Here is a 23,994-nt window from a genome sequence, read left to right as displayed (position 1 = left end):
GGGGAAGCCGTGCGAGCGAACTCGCGTCGTGGTGCGTGGCTGCGTGGCGGCGCGGTGTGACAAGTTTGTCCTGCTGCCTGCTGCGCGCGCTCCATTACTTCGACAAAGTTGCAACGAATTTGGAGCGCCGTCTTTGTCCCGGCGCCGAGTGGCGCCTCAAGCAACTCCGACATGTCATCTAGGCGCGAGTTCAAGCGGTGCTCCTACTCCCCCCCCTTCATCAAACTCAAGGGTTTCGGCAATCGGAGTGGGACAGCAAGTAGTTGTTGCGTGCGCGCGGCGCGCAGAACTATTGAATGTATGGAGCGGCACCAGGCGCAGCGGCCAAGAGGAGCGTGAAATGTGCCGCGTTCGAGAACGGGTTTCCAGTGTCGCGTCCCGGTTCTTGAAGAAGAGAAAAGACGCGTTTTCGCCAATCAAGAAGGTGTCGTCGCAGTGAGTGCCATGCGGGTCAAAACGCGGCGAGAACGCTCTCGAGTAGGATTTGGCCCCCATTTAAACACGGTTCTCGCCCGAAAAAAGAACAACTTTTTTTCGGGGGCTGAATAGTCGAACTGAGATATCCGAGGTTGGTGCTGTCAATCGGTCTTCCCCGGGGCGGCCTTCACCGAGGCCTTCGCAGTCTGAGCTAAAACAGCCCAAGGCACGGCGGCGACGAGGCGCGGCCGTCGCTGGCCGCTCTTCCGAGGGGGTGCGAGTGAGACAAAGCGACGAAACAAAAGCGGGACGGCCTACACTCTAAATGTAGGGTGCCCAGTAACTGGGTGCCTTTGTCGCCTGCCCCACTTTTTAGGGCGCCAAATGTCGCCCAGTTTCTGGGCACCTTTGTCGCCTAGTCTTGGGTTGGACAAACCATAAGGAACCTGCCTTCACCCATGGCTCAGCAGCGACTAAGGTGCCAAAGGTGCCCAGAATCTGGGCACCTTAGTCGCCCAGGAACTAGACACCTGTCCATGCTCTGCCATGGGAGAGGGCCGGTTACTGCATGATTTGTCCACCCCGAGACTGGGCGACAAAAGTGCCCAGAAACTGGGCGACATTTGGCACCCTAAAAAGTGGGGCGGGCGACAAAGGCGCCCAGTTACTGGGCACCCTACATTTAGAGTGTAATAGTCACCTGGCGGCCGCAGATCGTGTCAAGGTGCGTGGCGGCGGGACGGGCGGGACCGCGCAGTGCGGCGCGGTGCGTGCACGCGGTCTCGACGACGCGAGCCGCGCCATGGCAGCCATGGCGTGCGCGTCAAAGTCAAGGGGCTCGCCGTCCAAGAATACCCCGTGGGGCTCGCGCGCCAATCGGGCGGTCACGAACACGACGACCACGAAGCAGTGACGGACGGCACGGCCGCGCGCTCCACGTCGAGCCGCTCCAGTTCGGCTTGTCGCAGTGCACCCCGTCATCACAAACGATACCAAGTGCGTCCCCCACCCCTGGCGCGCCGCCGCCCCCACCGCGCTTCGCGGACTTGGCGCGTTTGCATCTCGGTCCAATACCGACCGAAAAGTTAGCCAACAGGCCAGGCCAGGCCGGCAGGAGTGGCTCCGTCGGCTAGGCTCCTCCGACAACAGCGACAGTCCCAGACTGGCGACAGTGCCACCGCCTGATGGCGGAGTTAGTTTTCCCAAGAACTGTCGCCGGGACGCGGCGTGTCCGCGGCGTGTCCGCGACGCCTCCCAGCGACAATAGACGCACTCGGCGTTCATGGCGTTCACTGGGTCGCGGCGGTGGCGGCGGCGCGCGCACCGCGCATCGTCCCGCGTCCCCGCCCCGTCTCGCGAGACGCTGACCGCACTCATTTTCATCCTTCTTCGAACTCCCGCTCAGAAAGACGTCCCCTTCCTGCCCCGGTTCCTGTTTCCTGCCAAGCCGCCCCGACGCACAGTGGGCCAGAAGACCGGTGGAGGCGGCCAAAACCCTAGACGCGTCTTGAGCTCCAGAGTCGCTAAAGAGGCCTCGAACCGAACGTGTGACCCCACCAATGGATTCCTCGTTCGGAAAGCAATCCATTGATGGGGTCACAGGTTCGGTTCGAGGCCTGTTTAGCGACTCTGGAGCTCAAAACGCGCCTAGAGTTTTGGCCGCCTCACCGGTCTTCTGGCCCACTGTGCGACGAACCGCGCGTGGAAGCCGTGGAAACGCCTCGGGGCTGCTCGCTCCGCTCGCTCTGCTCAGACGTGTCGGAAAACGGCGGGGAGGGAGGCAGAGAGAACACGGGGAGGGGAGGGAAGGCGGGGGCGGAGATGCACTCGGTAAACGCAGCGTGTCGTCTGGGCTGCAAATTGGCTCCGAAATAAAAACTTTCCCTCTCTAGTGTAGCTGCTGGCGAGGCGCGGCGCGGCAGGGCAGCCCCCTCTCTGACCGGCCGGGCCGTCGGGACGCGCCTTCCAGATTGACGACGAAGGCCCGCGCGAGGCGAAAGCAAGGCAAGGCCCGGCAAGGCCCATGGCCTCGAGTGTTCATGCATAATTATTGGCGGCAACTGATCACCATGAGGCGCTAGCAGGCCTAGCAGGCCGCCGCCGCCGCGCTGCTGCTGTTTGATTCCGTTCAGCGCTTCGGCCGCGTCGTCTCTCTCGCACCCCGAGGGGAACGCCCCACGAGTGCGAGGGAGACAGAGCGACGACGACGGCACTGTTCGGAATCGAGCTCGCAGGCCAGTTGTGGTCTAACCCGTAATGGTAACAATGGTGGGCAAGCCCGCCGCTTGTGACTGCCTTGCGGGACTGCCTACCCACACGGCGGCAGGATGAAACCAAAAGAAATGCAGACCGAGGGGGACGTGGCTCTCGTGAAATGTGTCCGAGACTGTGGAAGTGACTCATTCACTGACAGTCGCGGGGTGACCTTTTCTCCTCGCGGCGGCGCGGTGGATCGTGTACTCACGGGAGGACGTCCTGCACGCCCGGAAGCTGGTCGCTGGCTCGCAGTGGCGCCGCAGGTCCGCGTCGTCGGTGTCCCGGCTCCGCGTCCCGGATGGTCCCGGACGCCGTCACGCGCCGCGCCAATGATAGCAGTGGCCGGCTGGTCCCCGCTGGTCCACACGCACACGCAGGCTGGTCCACTACACTGTACGCCGCGCGACTGCGCGACGCGCCGACCCACTGAGGCGGAGCGCGGAGGCTGCGACGCGAGGCTGCTGACAAGACAAGCCGCGGCCACTAAAGACGAATGGAGACCAGGCGATGCAGGCGGCGGGGCCCCGCCAGGCCAGCCCCGGCCCGCGGCCCGCACCACGTGGGGCACCGCGGCACCGCGTTCATCCGGCAGTGTCCCCGCCTCGCCGCACTGGCCGCGTCGGAGTCCGAGTGGTGGTCACTGGCCGACGGGGACAACGCGAGGCGGCGCGAGGCGCACCGCGTTCGGAAAGTGGACAGACCGTCCCTTTGTCCCTTGCGCGGTCGGCGGCGGCTGGTGCCAAACTAAACGGCAGCGCGGCACATTGTTGAGGGCCGCCCCGCGCCCCGCCACGCGTTGCCGGCTGCGGCTCTGCGGTCGACGGAAAGGTCAGACGTTGTTTCAGATTGGCTGTCCGCGAGCCGCGCAGCGCGTAGCCCGGCGTAGCCGCGTCCCGCCTTGCCGGGGCAAGGACCAGGCCAGCGTCATTCACGGACCGCCCCCCGCCCTGGCCGGCCGCTCGACCCAACGGACCCAACGGGCAGATCGCATTGTCTGACGGGGAGGTGCTCAGTGGCCCTGGGGCTGAGTAGTGCTGTGAACGTGAACGGCCACCCCGTGGTTCGGAGCGCGCTGTGGTTCGCTGCGGTTGCCGACCGGTTCGACTTGACGAGCAGGGCGATGACGCACCGCCTCCGCCCGCGGCAGTCCAATTTGCTTCCAAAGTTGGCAACCCTGCGCGCTGCGCCGCACAGCGCACCGCACCTGCCCGTCCGCGCCATTACCCACGCCGGAACAACCGCCGCCCCCGCGGCACCGCGGCCGGGTCAGCAGACTGACTCTGAGTCTCGTTTTCGTCGCTCTGTCTCCCTCTCACCTACAGGGGGCGCTTATGAGTGCGAGAGAGACAGAGCGACGAAAACGACTCTCGGAGGTCGGGTCGGGTCGGGTCGGGTCGGGCCGGGCCGGGCGCGGTGCCCGGCGGCGCCGCGCTACTTTCTCGCGATATTTCCTTTGAATAGCAACAGGAAGCTGGTATTGTGTGCACCGCGTCAGGGCGGAATAAAGCCATCCTTCATGTTTGCGCGGCTCTGGGGCGGCGGGGTGGCGAGGCGAAGCGGCGAAGCCCGCGAAGACGGGAGTGGGAGTGTTCCAATCTCGCCATGCAGCCATACGCCCGACCCGGCCCGGCTTGGATTAACATCGCTCTCCCAATATGACCGCCCGCCCCGCCCCGCCCCGCCCCGCCCCAGCTGCAGGGGGTCACACAGCCCCGGCTGCAAAATCCGTGGCGGAGGATCGTGGCGCTCAACGAAATGGGATCAGGCGAGAGCGGTACAGTGACAGTGCGTCGCGTGGATGTTATTACTTGGACCCCACAGCAGCCCCGGCCGGTGATTACATCGGGGAAGTCACAAGTGGAAAAATGCTCCATATATGAGGCCCTGAAAAGGCTAAAGGCTCGTCTCGCGTCTTTTCGTTTTTTGTTTGCACGCGCCGCCCCTGCCGCCGCCAGCTCGGCCGGCCTGCCCCGCCCAGCTCGTCTGTTGATGGCACGCGGTTAGGCCACCAGCGACACATTGTGGCGGGGCTGGCTGCTAAGGCTTGCCGCCCGCTTTGTGCTTGCCTGGCTTGCCTAAACCGGTCCCCGCGGTGGCGCGCCGTGACCGTAGGCTGCCTGCCGGCCTGCCGGCCCTGCGCCCCGCCCTTTTGTGACCGTTTGTCGCGGCTCTCGGCTGCTCTCGGCACCGCGGCCACGGCTCAAAACAACGTTGCGAGGCCCTTACCGCTCTCGCCCACGGACTGGGTGGGCGGTGGGGTGGCGTCCCTCGCGCTAATTTTCCATCCGATTGCTGCGGATCCACCTCCACTGCGAACACACTGCCGTCAGCTGGAGGGCCTCCACCGCCAGGCCGCCGCTCCGGGGCTGAGGCCGAGGCTGATACCGGGCCACGGAAGGTTCCCCGAGCCTGGCTCGGCCTGGCTGGGGGTTGGTTTGGTTAGGCGTCCGGGGAAACGGGGTTGGGCCGGTTGGGCCGAGGCGGGATTTGCATCTGGAGGGCTGTGATCCCGGACGCCTTGCCCGCCTGGCCACGCCAGCCCACGCCGGCCGCCACAATGTTGGCACACGGACACAGTCCTTTCAGAGGATTCCGGCCGATTCCAGCGCGCGGCCTGGGAACAAGTGCGAAAGAAACAAAAACAAAGGGGGGTGGTGGAAGTCTTCGGGGCGCGGTACGGCGCGGTAGGGTGAGGTATGTCTTTGTTCTTCCACTCACACTTTTCCTCTTCTCGAGCCCCACTCGAATCCTCTTCTCCTCTGTGTTGTTTCTGCGAAGGCCAGAGGGATACTACAGTGTTGGTTAGGCTGAATCTTTTTGAAGCAGTGGCCCGGTCCCTAGGTATGATGTACCCCGAGCACATTGGTCCAAGGATAGGGTGGGGGGGCCTTGTCCGCCGACACCGGGGCTGTGGCGCTCCAAGTGGCGCTGCTCTCCGCATCACCTGTCGCGGCGTTCGACGTCTCCATGGCCGTCTCCGTGAAGAGGGCTGTCTGTGCGCGAAAGCGTGAACGCGAAGCCCTGCGGCGCTCGGCAAAGCTCAGCGCTGGGGCCGAACCGGGCCGAGGGGCTACGGGTTACACTGGTGGTACGCGTTACGGGGGCGCACAGACAAAGGTCACTGTCACCGAGGGCCCCAAGCTTATGGTGGCCGCACTCCCGCGACAGGGGTGTGGCAAACGGAAAGGAAGCCCGAGGGTCGGAAATCAGCGCTGGGGGAAACGGGCCGAGGGTTTGCACTATTTAGTTCCGTTTTGGGGAAACGAATGTCAGGACCAAATGGGGGCCGCACTTTCCCCCGAAGTGGGCTAACAGGGGGCGAGGCGAATCAGCGGAAAAAGACGCGGCCCTTTTTTCGCCGCAAAGCGTCCGGGCCCGGTCCCTCAGGTTTCCCCCAAGGGGGCTCAGTGTTGGGGGGGCGCCCAAAAACCCCCCGGGGGACGACCCGGACGACCTGGACACGGACGCGCGCCGCCGGCACCGGTCCACCGTCACGGTCACCAGCGGCAGCACCAGGGCGCTCGCCTCGTCCGTCAAGGGCGCGATGTACGACAGCACGGCGGGCGCGCGGTCCCAGGACAGCTCCATGGCGGCCAGGTGCATGTCCAGCAGGAGGCGCGGCGTCCGCAGCAGCAGGAGCCCCACGGCCGCCCAGCGCGCCACCTGCAGGCACGGCCGGGCACGGCACACCGTAAGGGCGGGGACACGATGGCAGTGCTGCCGAGAGGCCAAAGTTCCCCCAGGTTGCCAACTTACCGACGTGAGCGCTGCGTGCGTGGACGCCGCCGAGGCCGAGGCCGTGGCCGCGCTAGTCCTGGCGAGGGGCGACACCGCCACGCCCGTGGCGCAGAGGCACCACGTCCTGCAGGGCGCATCAATGTTACAGGCGGGGCCGGGGATCTGGTCGGCCAGACGTCAGATTGAGCAGTAAAACCGGGACCGGGTCCAACCAAACTCCGCGCGTGATGTAAGTGTGCCGAATCCGAGGCCTTGGGCCCCGGAGTCCCGGAGCACTGCGGGGCACTGGAGCGAGATGGAAAATAAAACGTACGTGACTGCAGCCGGGACGAGCCTGCCGACCAGCAGAGCGAACAGGACGTAGGCGAAGTGGCCGCTGCTGCTGCGGCCGTCGCCGACGACGCCCCACTTGACGGAGCACCACACGCTGGACGGGTCGCAGCCGAAGCTAGACAAGAGTTGCAATCAGGTTAGTCAACCGAGACGGAGGCGCGCCACGCCGTCACGCCGCGAGCGCCCGCCGGCCGCAGGGTAGGCAACCCAACGCGCGCGCGTGCGCCACGGCGAGGCCACCCGGCCGGCGCCGAGGCAGCAGCGTGCACGTCCCGAAGAGCCGATTCGTCTCTCTGTCTCTGTCGCACTCACGCGGTGCGTTGGAGTGCGAGAGAGACAGAGCGACGAAACGATTCCTCGGAATGGCGCGGCAGGGGCGGCAGGCAGCACTCGCCGAGCAACTTGCCTTCCGCGGATGCCGACATTTGGCGCGGACGTGACACTACTTGCCGTGCTGTAAATCACACACCGAGGCCGAGGGCCCCGGAAGGGGGAGAGGGGGGGGGGCGCCGGCACTGCCGACTGCAAGACCCTTACCTTCCCCAAGCCAGCAGGGGCGGCGCGGCCACGGCCACCCCCAGCAGCCAGGGCAGCGCGAGGGCGCGGGCGTACCAGTGGGCGGCTGGGGGCGGCGCGGGGGGCGGCGCGGGCCGCGAGTACATCCAGCGCTCCAGGGCGAGGGCCGCCAGCGTCCAGAGCTGCACCGCGACGCCCATCTGCGCAAAGCAAGGCAAGCAGCGCCAGCGAGGCCACCTGTTAGTTCCGTTCGCTTTGCGCCGTCCTCTGGTCCTCCGTCTGTGTGCTGTCTTTTCGTCTTCTGTTCTCTACATTCTGCTCCGTTTCCTCCACCGCCTGCAGCGAGCCATTTTTTTTGGCTTCCTTTGCCGCGCTCCTTTGTCCCCTTATCGCCACTGTCAAAGTTCCCTGCGATAAATTGACCATGAAATCTTCGGCATTGTCGCGGGACGCGGGCGTCTAGTCGCCGAGTCCCGCATTTTCGCATTTTCGCTGTTTGAAGTGGCGCAGCAACTCGGAAGGACGGCGGCACAAAGGGACGCGGCAAAGGGCGGCGCCGGCAGCGCGATGCACTCCAGGGAGTTGACGGTGCACTCACGTGCTGGAGGAAGGCCTGCGCCGTGCAGCCCTTGGCGCCGAACAGCCAGTGGCCCGCGATGGCCGAGGTGCCCGTGAAGGGGAAGCCCGCCAGGACGGTGCACACGAGCGTCGCGGTGCACAGCTGCAGCAGCAGGAGGTGCGTGGCGACGCGGGGCTTGGCCGCCACCAGGCGCAGCGCCAGCCAGCACAGCCCGGCCGCGGCCGACACTCCTGCGTTCAGACCAAACACCGAGTGCCAATGATTGAAACGAAGTAACGATTGGGAACCAAACGACACACCGAAACATGCACCCCTGGTCGCGCTGCCGCGCTGCCGCCACGCGCCGGCCGTCCTCGGCGCCCTCGGCGTCCTTGGAGCGGCCGTCGCATCGACAGCGCCGCCAACGAGTGCCCCACTGGTGACTGCTTGTCCCCGGCACGCCGACGGCCTGATTTGTTGCGACGCCGAGGGTCGGGGCCCCGAGCTGTGTCCGGTGCGCAGTCCCAGCCTGTCCCGGCCAGCCTCCCTCACAAATTCCTCAACTTGTGTCCCCACTTCAGCCGGGCTGTACCCCCGCCGGCCCGGCCGGCCCGGCGGGGCGCGTACGAGCGCAGTGCCGGACACTTCGGCCCCAAATGGCTCCAGCGTCAAGAGGTGGACGGCGAGGGGGGCGAGGGGGATGCGCAGGGAGTCACTTGCTCCGCTTGCTCGCCGGCGACAGAATGGTTCACGACTTTGCCAACTCGCAGCCGCGCACGCCGAGCCTTGCGCCGGGCGGCACACTCGGCAAAAACGGGCTGCGGTCTCTCTCCCACCCCTGGAACACGCCCCACGAGTGCGAGAGAGACGGCGCGACGAAAGCAGTGTTCGGAATGAGCCTGCCTGCAGCCCGCGGGTTCGACTCCCGCCCCCGCCGCACTGTAATTGTTTTTACCGACGACGATGAGGCTGGCGCCGACGGCGGTGCTGACCTGGCGGTCGCGCGCCCTCCAAGGGCAGCCCAGCGACGACGGCGACCAGGAGGGCGGCGAGGACGGCGACCCCAGACCCGGAGCGGGGCCCTCGTGTAGTGTCACGGCCATCTCCATGGCGACTGACTCCGCGGGTCGCGGACCGCCCCCACAGCAGCCCAGCAATTCTACCGCGTCGTTTCGTCGCTCTGTCTCCCTCGCACCCCTACGGAGCGGCTCATGAGTGCGACAAAGAGCGATAAAACTTTTTTCGGAATCCGTCTCCGGCGCGCAAGCGTGGCGTGACGGCGTAGGGCGTGCAGGCCCCCCTCCCCGCGGGGTCGCTCCTTCAACTTGCCCCCGGCTGCCCTGCTTGCCTCCCCCCCCCCCAAAGCGGTGTGCGCCTAGCACGGCTCAACTTTAACTTTCGCCACCTTTGCCGAGCCGCGCTGCAAATTCCAAATTCCGCCGCAAGTCGCGGCTAATGCATTCCCGCCAAATTCCCCCGCGTCACTTTGTCCGCCCCGCCTGCTCTGCCTGCTCTGCCGCCCATGTGATGTGGTTCATTTAGAGGAGGCCCGGCAGCCCGGCCCGCGGCTCACAAATTTAAGCGCGCGCTAAAATACGTATACCGCGCGTGTGAAAACAACACTCACAAAATAACTTTTTCTTTTTAAACGTGGATTTTTGAAGGAAAAAAAAATAGTTTTTGTTTTGCTCCCGCCCAGTGCAGGGCAGGACTGCAGGGAGTTTAGCTGCCGGAAAATGCGTACTAATAAGTGTGTGTCGGGAACACACACACGCACGCGCGCGCGCACACACACACACACACACACTCGCACGCAGGACGTAGAGAGTCAACACAAATGGGCCGAATTGGGCATCGGGGTGATGGTGATGGCATGTTGACGCCGGAAACAGCGAGCGGCAGCGGCGGGAAATTCCGAAGCGGGTAGGCCGGAAAACGCGGCAGCTTGTGTGTTGGTGTGTTTGAGTACGCCGGTACGCCTATGAAGGCACACTGTGGGTGTGGCTGTGTGCGCGCGTCGACGTGTTGTGAGAGAAACACAGCCAGCCCGGAAGCCGCCGGGCTGTGCCTCTAGAAGGAGCAAGCCGGGCGGCTTGGCGTAGCACAGTGGGCCAGAAGACCGTTGGAGGCGGCCAAAACTCTCGACGCGTTTTGAATTCCAGATCGCTAAACAGGCTTCGAACCGAACGTGTGGCCACTCCAATGGATCCCTCGTTCGGAGAGCAATCCATTGGTGGGGTCACACGCTCGGTTCGAGCCCCATTTAGCGACTCTGGAGCTCAAAACGCGTCCAGAGTTTTGTCCGCCTCCACCGGTCTTCTGGCCCATTGTGCGGCTTGGCGTAGACAGGGAGCGAGTGAGAGAGGTGTGAGAGAGGTGGTCTGATAGAGGGGGACGGAGAGTGTAAGCCAAGAAGGCCCCCGGCTGGAACACACGGCCCGGAGTAGGCCCGAAAGCACTTGCCTGGAGCACGGCAAGCTCAGGCTCCGCCAGCAGGCCAGCACTGAGCAGCACTGGCCCGTGGGGTAGGGTGTCATGTAAGTGATCTGGGCGTGATGGCGGAGGCGGCCGAGGCGGCAGGCAGCGGGCCGCGTCCAGTAGGCTGGCCGGGGCACTACAAGGTACAAGGCCGACGCGGCCGGCGCCCCGCTGCCCCAGGCCGCCTGCCGCCCAGGCCGAGGCGCCGAGGTTCGAGACGGAGGCGAGGAGGAAGTGACCCGCAGGCTCCGCAGGCCATCGCCGTCAGGCCGTCGGGACGTCGCCCCGGGGGACACAAAATTTCCGTTACACTGTCGCGGCCACTTCACCCTTCAGAACGGCGGCCGGCGAACGCGCCCGCCACACTGACGGGGAAGTCCTCAAAGAGGGGCCGAGGGGCACTCCGTCCTGGGGGCAGAGGTGAGAAAATCGGGGGTAAAGAGAACAGGATCCGTTTATTTTGTTTTGGTTAACTGTGTGAACGTTTAATATTCTGAAGCACACAGTCAATTCCCGAAAGATCTCTCTTAAATAAGACAATAAACTTGTTATGACACAAATAATACCTAGTTGAAATCTTAAGCTAAGTTATAGTTTCTACGTTTCTATCCTGCAGGCACTTTACAAAAACTGGCGCAAAATGAGCGCCAGTGTCCTAAGACTAATAAAATGCTGGATTAAATGTATACATACACTTTCGTTTCAATACTGATATGTCGAAGTTTTATCGGACAGAATAATGACGCACACGCCATCTGAGCGTCTATCTAAAACATAAACTGGCAAAACAATGTGAGGGACAAACTATCCCAATAAATTAGACGAGGCAAAACTTTGCGGCTCCCATCTTTCAACGCGTCTAAACTTAAAACAAAAAGTAGTTATTGCATTAAAATAAAAACACGAAATTAACAATAGCTTGGCACCTCATTGGTGCATCACAGACGAAACTGCCCCTCCAGGGCCGGGCAGTAGATAAAGCAGCGGCGCGTCGGCGTGGCGCGCGGCCCCTAGACGCAGTTGGGCTGGCTGTAGGTCTTGGTGGTGGTGCCGAGCACGACGAGCTGCTCGCCCGACCGCTTCTCCTGGCCGAACAAGCCGCTCACCAGGAACACCTGCAGTGGAGCAAACGGCCTCAGTACAGTCACGCTAAGACAAGAGTGCGGTGAAAGGCAGGACGCCTCACCTGCAGGCAGGCGAAGATGGTGCCGATGGTGGCGCCCGCCAGGACGTCGCCGGGGTGGTGCATGTGGTCCACGATGCGCGACAGGGCGATCCACCAGGCGGCCAGCAGCAGCAGCCACTGCAGCAGCGGGCGCAGCAGTGCGCACGAGCCACCCAGCAGGCGCCGGCCGCGCGCCTGGACGAACAGCTGCAGGCAAAGACCGCCGTCATCATCAACGTCCCAGCCAACACGGCCAACAGACGCGCGTGCGCTTCTCACCACGAGGTAGACGGCGGCGTAGAAGGCCAGCACGGAGTGCGCCGAGGGGAAGGACGCCCGCGCCTCCTTCTCGTCGTCCGGGTCGCCGAGGCAGTAGTAGGAGCCCGGCGCGACGTACACGGGGTTGCCCGGCGTGGCCGCGGCGCAGAGCTTGGCGAAGGACGACGCGTCCCCGGAGGTGACGGGGTTGCACGCCGCCAGGAAGTTGGGTCGCAGCCGGCCGACGTAGTTCTTGGCCAGGTCCGCCGTCAGCTGCGGGCAAGCAAGCACAACGCGTCACAACGGCGGCGTCTCGTCGCAGCACAGTGGGCCAGAAGACCGGTGGAGGCGGACAAAATACTAGACGCGTTTTGAGCTCCAGAGTCGCTGAATGGGACTTGAAGCGAACGTGTGACCCCACCAATGGATTGCTCTTCGAACGAGGAATCCATTGGTGGGGTCAAACGTTCTGTTCGAGTCCTTTTTAAGGACTCGAGAGCTCAAAACGGGTCTTGGCCGCCTCCACTGGTGAGGCCCACTGTGTGCAGCCTGGTGTGACGCCAGGTGTGAGGCAGACCTCGGTGAGGCCGGCGCCCAAGATGAAGACGCCGTTCTGGCGGTAGACGCGGACGGCCCACAGCGGCACGGCGGCGCCGCGCCAGCTCAGCCCGCTCGGGATGCCGCGCCCCGTGCGCAGCACCTCCACCACGCCGATCTGGGGACATACACGTCAACAAAACCTTCAAATTTCAACGGCGCAAGAGTCAACTGGCCAAAGCCAAAGTAACTACGGGCAGCTTAAGGTTGCAGTGGAGCTGCAGGGCGCGCACGGTGTGCGTTGGGTTGCCTACCGCACGGCGGCCAAGGCGGCGTTCGTTGGGCTGCCTGCCGTCCAGGCGCGCTACGCGCCGTCCCCGCCGTGCGTTGGCCGTACTCACCAAGACGGTGGGGATGCCCAGGGTCCCCAAGGCGACCATGGTGTCCGAGATGGTGTCGGGCAGCTTGGGGAAGCGGATGGACTCGTCGTGGCAGAAGAAGCCGCGGCGGTGCGGCTTGGCGAAGGCCCGCAGCATGAGCACGGCCAAGCCCACTGCAACAACAAAGACAACAACAACATCAGCGACGGCCACGGTGGTGCTCCGTTCTGCTGCGGCACGAGACAACGACGGGCGGGCTGGACGGCCAAAATGGAGACTGATTCCGGGAGTCGCTTTTATTTCGACAGAATAAGATTCTCGGAAAGTCTGCAGCAGGCAGTCGGCGGCCGTCGCTAGCCCCGTCGGGACGACACGCCACGCCGCGGCGAGGCGGGGCCTCATCCGTTCTCACGTAATGGCTTCAATTTCACTTTGGAAATTATTACGTGCGACGGTGGCGGGCTTCAGGCTTCACGGCTCGAGGGCGGTGGCGGCGGGGCGGAGCCGAGGAGAAGGAGGAGGCGATGCAGGTCGTAATTAAGGCCGCCTTATGACTCTCATTTTTCAGTAGTCCGGGAGAGGGAGTGATCCCCGAGGCCGAGTCTGGCGCGGCGCCGCGTCCAGCACAGCGTCCAGCACTCACGGCGTACGGTCAACACCGAAAACAATTAGGAGCTGATTCGTGGCGCGCGATGAATTAGCGACGCCCGATGGCGCCCTGGGAATAAATGAATAAATTGGCCGATTGATACAGCCCGGTGAGAAAATTGGGCACATTGGGCGTCCACGCGCATCAGCAAACAACACTTTGCCGCGCGGCGATGGCGAACGGCAGCCAACAGCAGCCATCCGAAGCGATTACGTTTTCGCGCCAAACTACTCCGGGTAGTGGGTAAATAGTTGAACGCCGGGCCTTGCCGAGCCGCGCCCTGCTACGCCGCGCGCCGCCACCGGAGCTCAACTATACAAACATGAAGCTATTACTTCCACACATGAGGATTGATATTGTGTACTCACCTCGCTGCCTTTGGCCGGCCCGCGGCGGCGGCGGCGGCGGGGCAGCGGGGGAGGGGAGGGGGGAGAAGCGGGGGAGGGGAGGGGGAGAGTGGGGGGGGGGGGAGAAAGGGGGAGATGGAGGGGGTCGAATCCTCACTCGTGGGATATCACGCTCACTTGTGTCAACACCTACAACTCCTCCAGGCCATTGCCAGGCCTGGCAGTACCCGCGGCTTGAACCCGCGCGCCCACGCACCAAGACGCCGCGCCTCACGCCGCGGGCTGTGGTCCCAACCGATCTGCCGCGCCCGGCAAAGCCCTCAGCAAAGCCAGGCAGGGCCCCCAACACCAAATCAGATCATTCGAAAAGTTCACGGTTGAAAAAGAGGCAGAACGATCCCATTTGAGATTGCGCAACACGCAACTCCTAAGAGACTCACTTATGCCGACTTAGATTCTACCAGATTTTATACCTGATAAGACGCTTGTATAAATCGGAGCTCGCTCCCGATGAAACGTCATCATTGCAGAGAGTGGCATCCCTCCACTCTTGGCAGTGCCTTGCCGACCTCCTTCCACTTCCAGTGTACCTCACTGCCTGGAGAACACTCCGCGAGATTGCCGCCCCAACCAGGTTCCAGGGGTTCCAGGCCATCTCCGCGGCCCTCTCCAGCCAGACTGGGCTGTCAAATTAGCGACGCACCTCGCTGCAGGCCGTGCACGTATGCAGGCTACGTATGCATTTTAATGTTTTCATCACGGCGAGCAACCTCCGCGCTCCTCGGCTGCAATTTCACCCGCGCCTTGAGGTGCGGATTTCCCTTACTGCTGCTACGCTGGCTGCGGGTTGCAGTTGGGAGTGCGTGTCAAACAGTCAACGTGTGGCATCGCTCGAAACGAGTTGGATTCTCGAGCGTTGAATACTATTGACAATTGACAAAGTTAGTTGCTCCGTCTTTCGGAAGTAAAGGCTCACTGGGGGGTTCATTGTCCATCGGAAAACCGGGTGGACAGCAGACGGTTTGGAGAGAGCCGCGGGCAGCGGGCCGCCCCACCCAACAAAACAGCAAAAGCAGCACCAACAACAACGACAACAAGAGGTTGAGGTGGAAACATTTCGCGAGCCGGCCATTGTGTACGTCAATAAATAAAATCCATCTTTTTTCTCCCCGGCGTAGGTAGGGGTGGTATTGGGTTTGCATTCGGACTGTGTTTGCTCTCGGTGGGAGTTGTTGTCGTCGTCGGCGTTGCTGTTTGGCGCTGTCTCCCTCCAGTCTGTGGTCGTCGTGTTTCCTCGCCCCCCTCGCCCCCACCCCCTCCCCCCGCCACGCTAACTAAGTGCAATTCGCTGCCAATTCCGTTTAGTCGCGCCAAATAAAAGCCTCGCGTCCCGCACGGCCGTGCGCGGGGCCGAGCAGAAACAGAAAACAAAAATAAACACAGCACGCGAGCCCTTCTGTGTTGATGTTGTTGTTTTTTGCCGTGTATCGCACCGTATTCAATCCGCGCCGTATCCGCTCGAGCGCCCCTCTCGCCGCCGCGGTGTGACATGACCCGGTCACGGCGGGGCAATTTGGGAGGGGGGGGGGGCGGCAGCCGCTCGTGGAGGGGGCCGGGCCGGCCAGGAGCCTCGACGAGGAGGCCACGGAGGCCGCGAAGGACGAAACGCACCCCGATCGTGGGATTGCGGACGGAAGGTCGAGGCCGAGGGGGAGTCTGTCGCTCAGTGGGCCAGAGGACCGGTGGAGGCGGCCAAAACTCTAGACGTGTTTTGAGCTTCAGAGTCGCTGAACAGGACTCGAACCGAGCGTGTGACCCCACCAATGGATTCCTCGTTCGGAGAGCAATCCATTGGTGGGGTCACACGTTCGGTTCGAGGCCTATTTAGCGACTCTGGAGCTCAAAACGCGTTCAGAGTTTTGGCCGCCTCCACTGGTCTTCTGGCCCACTGTGTGTCGTGGAGCCGTGCAGCGGCGCTGCTGCACTGCCGCCGGCAAATCCCAAATCTGAAATCCTTCCCCCGGGACACGACTGTGCACTATGCGTCCCATCCCGTGCAGGCCCCGCAGCCCCGCGGCCCCAGGTTGGGGCGCCCAGAGTCGCGGAACTCGGATAAACTCTGCGGGGCCTCAGCTGGGGCGTGCGGGGCGTGTGCGGGCCGCGGTATTGTGCGCAGGGCTCTGCAGGGCTTGGGTGCGGGCAACGCGGCCAGGCGGGGCGGGCCGGCCGTACCTCAGCAGGGCCCGGCAGGGCCGCGCTCCACTGCGGAAGGTATTTGACGGGGAAACGAAGGGGTAACGGGTAACGGGTTCCGGGCGGGAATCGGCCAAGATACATTCGCAGGGCGACGTTGGAGTGCCCCCCCCCCCTCCCCACGCCTGGAGACCACTTCCTGGCCGTGCACCTGCTGCACGCCGACCACTTCACGCTGCAGGACAACGAGTCCCAGGAGTCCCTGGAGGAGCCCGTCGTCCCGCCCGCCGGGGAAGGGCGGCACTTAGGGCAGGCCGTGGCCGCCGGCCCCGCCGGCCCCGCCAGCCCGGCCAGAGCGGCAGATGGCGCGCATCGAGACCATCGAGACAATTGGCATTGTGTCGGCGGAAAGGGGAAGGGACTGAGGGCCGCATCCAAATCCGTCTCCGGCCCCGCGGCCCTGCGGCCTTCCCCAGCCGGGGCTGCGGCTCCAGCTCGCCGTCACAAATGCAGCGCGATGGCCGATGCTGGTCCCGACCGCAGCGCGCGCTGCGCGGCGGGTCCATCGCGGCGTTCCAATTTAAGCCAACCGGAAATGAGCAGTGAGCCGGGATTCCGGGACTCCAGGACTCCGGGACTCCAGGACTCCGGGACGCAGAGCGAGGCAGCAGCCCCGCCCCGCCCCGCCCTGCACTCGGTACTCTGGAGTGGCCGTCCACTCCGCCCGGCGTCCGCAGAGCGCCGCAGTGCCGCGGAGCACTCCACTGCCAGCACAGCCCCTTACAGCTTCCTGGTACCTGCGCGGACCTGCGGCGGTCCGAGTTTCTTGTTATGCTGAACTGCGAGACGCGCGGCAACGCGGAGCAGCGCGAAGCTCAGACCCAATGGTTCAACCCAACCCGCAGCCAAAGCCAGGCAGGGCCAGGCAGTGCAGGGCCAGGCAGCCGGCCGTGTACATTCGGCAGTGCGGAAAGACCTTCAGAGACCAGCTGCACGCACGGTGAGAGTACTACTGCCTTCAGGAGGCCCCACTTTCTGCAGACTGGCTCCAAACGACCGGTCTCTCTCTCTCTCTCTCCAACTCTTAGGCGATCCGTGTGGGTGCGAGAGAGACAGGCTGTCGAGAGTTCTCGACAGGTTAGGTCGGGCGTAATGAGGGAGCCTGTTGAGGGTTTGGCGGCCGGCCGGCACTTCAATATGCATGTGGCGGGGGCCAAGGTCCTGGGCCGTGGGGCCGTGGGGGCGCGGGGCCGCGGCGGGCTGACGAGGGCGGGGGGAGGGGAGGGGCAGGTGGCTGCAGGCCTCGTTTGGGCTCAACTTGGCACGCCGCGCGCTGCGTTATCGCTCTGCACGCGGCCAGCCCGTCGGCCGGGGAGCCCACCACCGAGGTCAAGAGGTTACCATCTTCGGGGGCGAAGCAGTGTAGCGGCGAAGCCATCACAGAGTCGTCCGGGATCGGTCGTTACTTTCGGCGGAACGCATCGACGGCCGTGGAGCCCTGGGCGGCACAAACAGATTCCGATGCTCTCTCTCTCTCTCTCTCTCTCTCTCTCTCTCTCTCTCTCTCTCTCTCTCTCTGGCACTGCTTGGTCCGGCTCGGCCAGCGCTGCGGGGCGCTTTGCGGTTTTTAAGTGCTAAGGTCACCCCCGTCGAGTGGCAGTGGGCCCAAACCGAAATATGGCGACCGCAGCGGCGCAGCCTAAGTTCATTGAGCCCTTGGAGGACTGGAGTGGCGGCCCTTGCGGTGCTGGCCGTGCTGGAAGGGCCCGGCGGCTCGGCCCGGTTATGTTAATGTACTTGGCCCTTCCCAGCCTAACTGCCTGTTTGTTCTCGGCGATACTGTCGCCGCACTGTCGGCCGAGGCCCAACCGCCTCCCCCAGGTGGACAACGAGGCGTGCACGTCCCCCTGTCGGGGCCTCAACAAAGCCCGCCTGCCAATGTCACCCCCAGTCACACAGACCCACTTGTTGATGCAAGCTGATTTACGCGTAGTGCTCGGCGGGGTGCGCACGGAGGCCGAAGCAGAGTGCCACGCAGGTGATACGTGCAAACCGAACCGGGGAGTGACTCGGCGCCGCTCTGTCTCTCCACGCGGAACGCCGCATGAGTGCGAGGGGGCGACGTGCGAAATGAGTCTGCAGGCGGAATGGGGCGACAGGGGCTGGGCGGGCCCGTTGGCAGGCACCACTGCTCAGCGGGTTGCATACGCGCGGATCGCAGGCGCTCCGGACGGCGGCGCGGCCCAGCTACCGATGCCGAGACGCTGGCGCTGTTTCGTCGCCGGGCCTTGCACGGGCCGGCCCGGGCCTGGCCGGGACGTGCCCGGTGGGCGGGGCACTGTGGGGCGCGGGGGCGTCGCACAGTGGGCCAGAAGACCGCTGGAGACGGACAAAACTCTGGACGCGTTTTGAGCTCCAGAGTCGCTAAATGGGACTCGAACCGAACGTGTGACCCCACCAATGGACTGCTCCCCGAGAGAGGAATCCATTGGTGGGGTCACACGCTCGGTTCGAGGCCTGATTAGCGAACGCGTCTAGAGTTTTGGCCGCCTCCACCGGTCTTCTGGCCCACTGTGCGTCGCCGGCCCGCAGCCCCCGCGGCTCGCCTCAGTCAATATTGGGGCGTCACGTCCCCGTCGTAGCGGCGCGTGGCGGTCCTCGCCGCGGTCCTCGCCGCGCCCGTAACAGACTTGATGGAAAGCACACAGGCTTGAGGCCAATCACTGCGCTCGACGGCCAAAGAGAGGGGGGGGGGGGCAAGCCCATGGGCAAGCCCGTGATGTCGAGCTGCAGCGCGGGGTGCACCACGGCGGCACCGCGGGGCACCGCGACACTTAAAGACGACGTTCAAGCACCGAGGGAAGTCCTCTGCCTTTCTCTCCCCCTTTCTTTCAGTCTTTCTCTCTTTCCTCTCTCCTTCTCTACTCCTTCTCCTCCTCCTTCGTCGCCAGCCTCGCCGGCTCCGTGATTACAACTGTTGTTGGGATAGCAAAGGGCCGCGGGGCACGACGCCAAACTTGGCGCCTCGCCTCCGACACGCACTCCCACGCCAACAAGTCGCACGCGTAGCACGCGTCACGCACCTGCATCAAACAACAACAACAACAACAGCAACACCAGCAACAACAACATCAACAGGGGCGAGAGGGATTAAGAAATGCGAACTGCCGTGTGGGTGCGACAAGGACACCCCCAAGGAGGAGGAGAGGACAGGGGGCTTCGTCTTGCTGGAGTCCGGCAAACTGAACTCGCCCCGGCGAGGCTGACGCCGCCACGGCCCATGGCCTGTGTCCGCGTGGACGCCGCACAGTGGGCCAGAAGACCTGCGCAGGCGGACAAAACTCTAGACGCGCTTTGAGCTCCATAGTAGCTATGCAGGACTCGAACCGAACGTGTGACCCCACCAATGGAGTCCTCGTTCGGAGAGCCATCCATTGGTGGGGTCACACGTACGGTTCGAGTCCTACTTAGCGACGCTGGAGGTCAAAACGCGTCTAAAGTTTTGTCCGCCTCCACCGGTCTTCTGACCCACTGTGCGCCGAGGACGGTCGAGGACGCGCGGCGGCCGGCCGGACGCTAGTTGTACAACAGCCATCCGTCTCCCCGGGGGACGACGAGCGCGGTGGCACGGCGCGCCGCGGCGGTGCGGCCGAGTGCAGGAACATGCTGCCAAGGAGGAAGACGGGCCACCCGCGGCACTACACTGGGGGCCAGTCCGCGCGTCAGAGGATTGCGCTCTCGCTTCGGAGTTGAATCACATGTCACTCAAATTCAAAGTTGAGTCGGTTGACTTTTCTCAAGACGAAAGCCAAAATCAACCAACAGGATCTTTTTCAAGGGCGCCGGAAGTGAGGTGCGGGGGGGGGCGACTTGCCCCCCCCACTTTCAGACACTAAACTGCCATTTTGAGCTCGAAATAGAGAGAAAAATATAGCAAAGTCGCAAATTCTTTGATTTTTGGCTTCTTGCTCGCTTCGCTCGCAGGTTTTCTTAATTTTCCTCCATTATTTTGCCGTTTGGCTCGCTTCGCCCACCAATAAAGCGTGTGATTAAGCTCTAAAAATGGCAAAAGTTGTGTTAAAGTCTAGAATTGTGTGAATTTTCGCTTTAAGCTCGCTTCGCTCGCTGGATTTGGAACACTATTAGAAAAGTCTAAACCGTATTGGGTGTTGCCCCTTAACGGTAGGCAACCCAACAATTTTTCATAAAAATTTCGCCCCCCCCACCAGAAAGTACTTTCGGCGGCCCTGGACGCTGGCACAGCCTCGCTGTTTGACGCTGGCACAGCCTCGCTGTTTGACCCTGGCACAGCCTCGCTGTTTGACGCTGGCTCAGCCTCGCTGTTTGACGCTGGCACAGCCTCGCTGTTTGACGCTGGCTCAGCCTCGCTGTTTGACGCTGGCACAGCCTCGCTGTTTGACGCTGGCACAGCCTCGCTGTTTGACGCTGGCACAGCCTCGCTGTTTGACGCTGGCACAGCCTCACTGTTTGACGCTGGCACAGCCTCGCTGTTTGACGCTGGCACAGCCTCGCTGTTTGACGCTGGCACAGCCTCGCTGTGTGAGGCTGGCACAGCCTCGCTGTTTGACGCTGGCACAGCCTCGCCTGTTTGACGCTGGCACAGCCCCGCTGTGTGAGGCTGGCACAGCCTCGCTTTTGACGCTGGCACAGCCTCGCTGTTTGACGCTGGCACAGCCTCGCTGTTTGACGCTGGCACAGCCTCGCTGTTTGACGCTGGCACAGCCTCGCTGTGTGAGGCTGGCACAGCCTCGCTGTGTGAGGCTGGCACAGCCTCGCTGTGTGAGGCTGGCACAGCCTCGCTGTGTGAGGCTGGCACAGCCTCGCTGTGTGAGGCTGGCACAGCCTCGCTGTTTGACGCTGGCACACCCTCGCTGTGTGAGGCTGGCACAGCCTCGCTGTTTGACCTGGCACAGCCTCGCTGTTTGACGCTGGCACAGCCTCGCTGTTTGACGCTGGCACAGCCTCGCTGTTTGACGCTGGCACAGCCTCGCTGTTTGACGCTGGCACAGCCTCGCTGTTTGACGCTGGCACAGCCTCGCTGTTTGACGCTGGCACAGCCTCGCTGTTTGACGCTGGCACAGCCTCGCTGTTTGACGCTGGCACAGCCTCGCTGTTAGGCTGGCACAGCCTCGCTGTTGACGCTGGCACAGCCTCGCTGTTTGACGCTGGCACAGCCTCGCTGTGTGAGGCTGGCACAGCCTCGCTGTTTGACGCTGGCACAGCCTCGCTGTTTGACGCTGGCACAGCCTCGCTGTGTGGGCTGGCACAGCCTCGCTGTGTGAGGCTGGCACAGCCTCGCTGTTGACGCTGGCACAGCCTCGCTGTGTGAGCTGGCACAGCCTCGCTGTTTGACGCTGGCACAGCCTCGCTGTTTGACGCTGGCACAGCCTCGCTGTGTGAGGCTGGCACAGCCTCGCTGTTTGACGCTGGCACAGCCTCGCTGTTTGACGCTGGCACAGCCTCGCTGTTTGACGCTGGCACAGCCTCGCTGTTGACTGGCACAGCCTCGCTGTTTGACGCTGGCACAGCCTCGCTGTTTGACGGTGGCACAGCCTCGCTGTTTGAGGCTGGCACAGCCTCGCTGTTTGACGCTGGCACAGCCTCGCTGTGAGGCTGGCACAGCCTCGCTGTTTGACGCTGGCACAGCCTCGCTGTTTGACGCTGGCACAGCCTCGCTGTGTGAGGCTGGCACAGCCTCGCTGTTTGACGCTGGCACAGCCTCGCTGTTTGACGCTGGCACAGCCTCGCTGTTTGACGCTGGCACAGCCTCGCTGTGTGAGGCTGGCACAGCCTCGCTGTTTGACGCTGGCACAGCCTCGCTGTGTGAGGCTGGCACAGCCTCGCTGTTTGACGCTGGCACAGCCTCGCTGTTTGACGCTGGCACAGCCTCGCTGTTTGACGCTGGCACAGCCTCGCTGTTTGACGCTGGCACAGCCTCGCTGTTTGACGCTGGCACAGCCTCGCTGTGTGAGGCTGGCACAGCCTCGCTGTTTGACGCTGGCACAGCCTCGCTGTTTGACGCTGGCACAGCCTCGCTGTTTGACGCTGGCACAGCCTCGCTGTGTGAGGCTGGCACAGCCTCGCTGTTTGACGCTGGCACAGCCTCGCTGTTGACGCTGGCACAGCCTCGCTGTTTGAGGCTGGCACAGCCTCGCTGTTTGACGCTGGCACAGCCTCGCTGTTTGACGCTGGCACAGCCTCGCTGTTTGACGCTGGCACAGCCTCGCTGTTTGACGGTGGCACAGCCTCGCTGTTTGACGCTGGCACAGCCTCGCTGTTTGACGCTGGCACAGCCTCGCTGTTTGACGCTGGCACAGCCTCGCTGTTTGACGCTGGCACAGCCTCGCTGTTTGACGCTGGCACAGCCTCGCTGTGTGAGGCTGGCACAGCCTCGCTGTTTGACGCTGGCACAGCCTCGCTGTTTGACGCTGGCACAGCCTCGCTGTTTGACGCTGGCACAGCCTCGCTGTTTGACGCTGGCACAGCCTCGCTGTTTGACGCTGGCACAGCCTCGCTGTTTGACGCTGGCACAGCCTCGCTGTTTGACGCTGGCACAGCCTCGCTGTTTGACGCTGGCACAGCCTCGCTGTATGACGCTGGCACAGCCTCGCTGTGTGAGGCTGGCACAGCCTCGCTGTTTGACGGTGGCACAGCCTCGCTGTTTGACGCTGGCACAGCCTCGCTGTTTGACGCTGGCACAGCCTCGCTGTGTGAGGCTGGCACAGCCTCGCTGTTTGACGCTGGCACAGCCTCGCTGTTTGACGCTGGCACAGCCTCGCTGTGTGACGGCTGGCACAGCCTCGCTGTTTGACGCTGGCACAGCCTCGCTGTTTGACGCTGGCACAGCCTCGCTGTTTGACGCTGGCACAGCCTCGCTGTGTGAGGCTGGCACAGCCTCGCTGTTTGACGCTGGCACAGCCTCGCTGTTTGACGCTGGCACAGCCTCGCTGTTTGACGCTGGCACAGCCTCGCTGTTTGACGCTGGCACAGCCTCGCTGTTTGACGCTGGCACAGCCTCGCTGTTTGACGCTGGCACAGCCTCGCTGTGTGAGGCTGGCACAGCCTCGCTGTTTGACGCTGGCACAGCCTCGCTGTTTGACGCTGGCACAGCCTCGCTGTGTGACGCTGGCACAGCCTCGCTGTTTGACGCTGGCACAGCCTCGCTGTTGACGCTGGCACAGCCTCGCTGTTTGAGGCTGGCACAGCCTCGCTGTTTGACGCTGGCACAGCCTCGCTGTTTGAGGCTGGCACAGCCTCGCTGTTTGACGCTGGCACAGCCTCGCTGTTTGACGCTGGCACAGCCTCGCTGTTTGACGCTGGCACAGCTCGCTGTTGAGGCTGGCACAGCCTCGCTGTTTGACGCTGGCACAGCCTCGCTGTTTGACGCTGGCACAGCCTCGCTGTGTGAGGCTGGCACAGCCTCGCTGTTTGACGCTGGCACAGCCTCGCTGTTTGACGCTGGCACAGCCTCGCTGTGTGAGGCTGGCACAGCCTCGCTGTTTGACGCTGGCACAGCCTCGCTGTTTGACGCTGGCACAGCCTCGCTGTTTGAGGCTGGCACAGCCTCGCTGTTTGACGCTGGCACAGCCTCGCTGTTTGACGCTGGCACAGCCTCGCTGTGTGAGGCTGGCACAGCCTCGCTGTTTGACGCTGGCACAGCCTCGCTGTTTGACGCTGGCACAGCCTCGCTGTGTGAGACTGGCACGGCACAGCCTCGCTGTTTGACGCTGGCACAGCCTCGCTGTTTGACGCTGGCACAGCCTCGCTGTGTGACGCTGGCACAGCCTCGCTGTTTGACGCTGGCACAGCCTCGCTGTTTGACGCTGGCACAGCCTCGCTGTTGACGCTGGCACAGCCTCGCTGTTTGACGCTGGCACAGCCTCGCTGTTTGACGCTGGCACAGCCTCGCTGTTTGACGCTGGCACAGCCTCGCTGTTTGACGGTGGCACAGCCTCGCTGTTGGGGCGGGCACAGCCTCGCTGTTTGAGTGGCACAGCCTCGTTTTCGGCACACCTCCTGTTTGACGCTGGCACAGCCTCGCTGTTTGAGCGGCACAGCCTCGCTGTTTGAGCTGGCACAGCCTCGCTGTTTGACGCTGGCACACCCTCGCTGTTGAGCTGGCACAGCCTGCTGTTGAGGGGCCCCCT

At 63.6% G+C, this 23,994-nt stretch overlaps 1 protein-coding gene across 1 annotated transcript in view; it reads right to left on the bottom strand.

Moving 5' to 3' along the window:
* Positions 1-10,733: 10,733 nt before the first annotated feature.
* The window catches only part of LOC117642200 (putative phosphatidate phosphatase), a 39,214-nt gene continuing 25,953 nt past the window's right edge, over positions 10,734-23,994 (bottom strand). Inside the window, exons 2-6 of the mRNA XM_034380140.1 lie at positions 12,659-12,810; positions 12,298-12,435; positions 11,742-11,993; positions 11,484-11,669; positions 10,734-11,412 (exon numbers count right to left, since the gene is read on the bottom strand). Of these exons, the coding sequence (XP_034236031.1) occupies positions 11,308-11,412; positions 11,484-11,669; positions 11,742-11,993; positions 12,298-12,435; positions 12,659-12,810 (833 nt within the window). The 3' untranslated portion in view covers positions 10,734-11,307. The remainder of the gene's footprint in view (positions 11,413-11,483; positions 11,670-11,741; positions 11,994-12,297; positions 12,436-12,658; positions 12,811-23,994) is intronic.

This window comes from Thrips palmi, unplaced genomic scaffold (genome assembly GCF_012932325.1).
Source record: "Thrips palmi isolate BJ-2018 unplaced genomic scaffold, TpBJ-2018v1 HiC_scaffold_16, whole genome shotgun sequence".
Classification (NCBI taxonomy): Eukaryota; Metazoa; Arthropoda; class Insecta; order Thysanoptera; family Thripidae; genus Thrips; species Thrips palmi.
The sequence above is the reverse complement of the archived record's forward strand: the minus strand, read 5'-3'. Positions and strand labels throughout refer to the sequence as shown.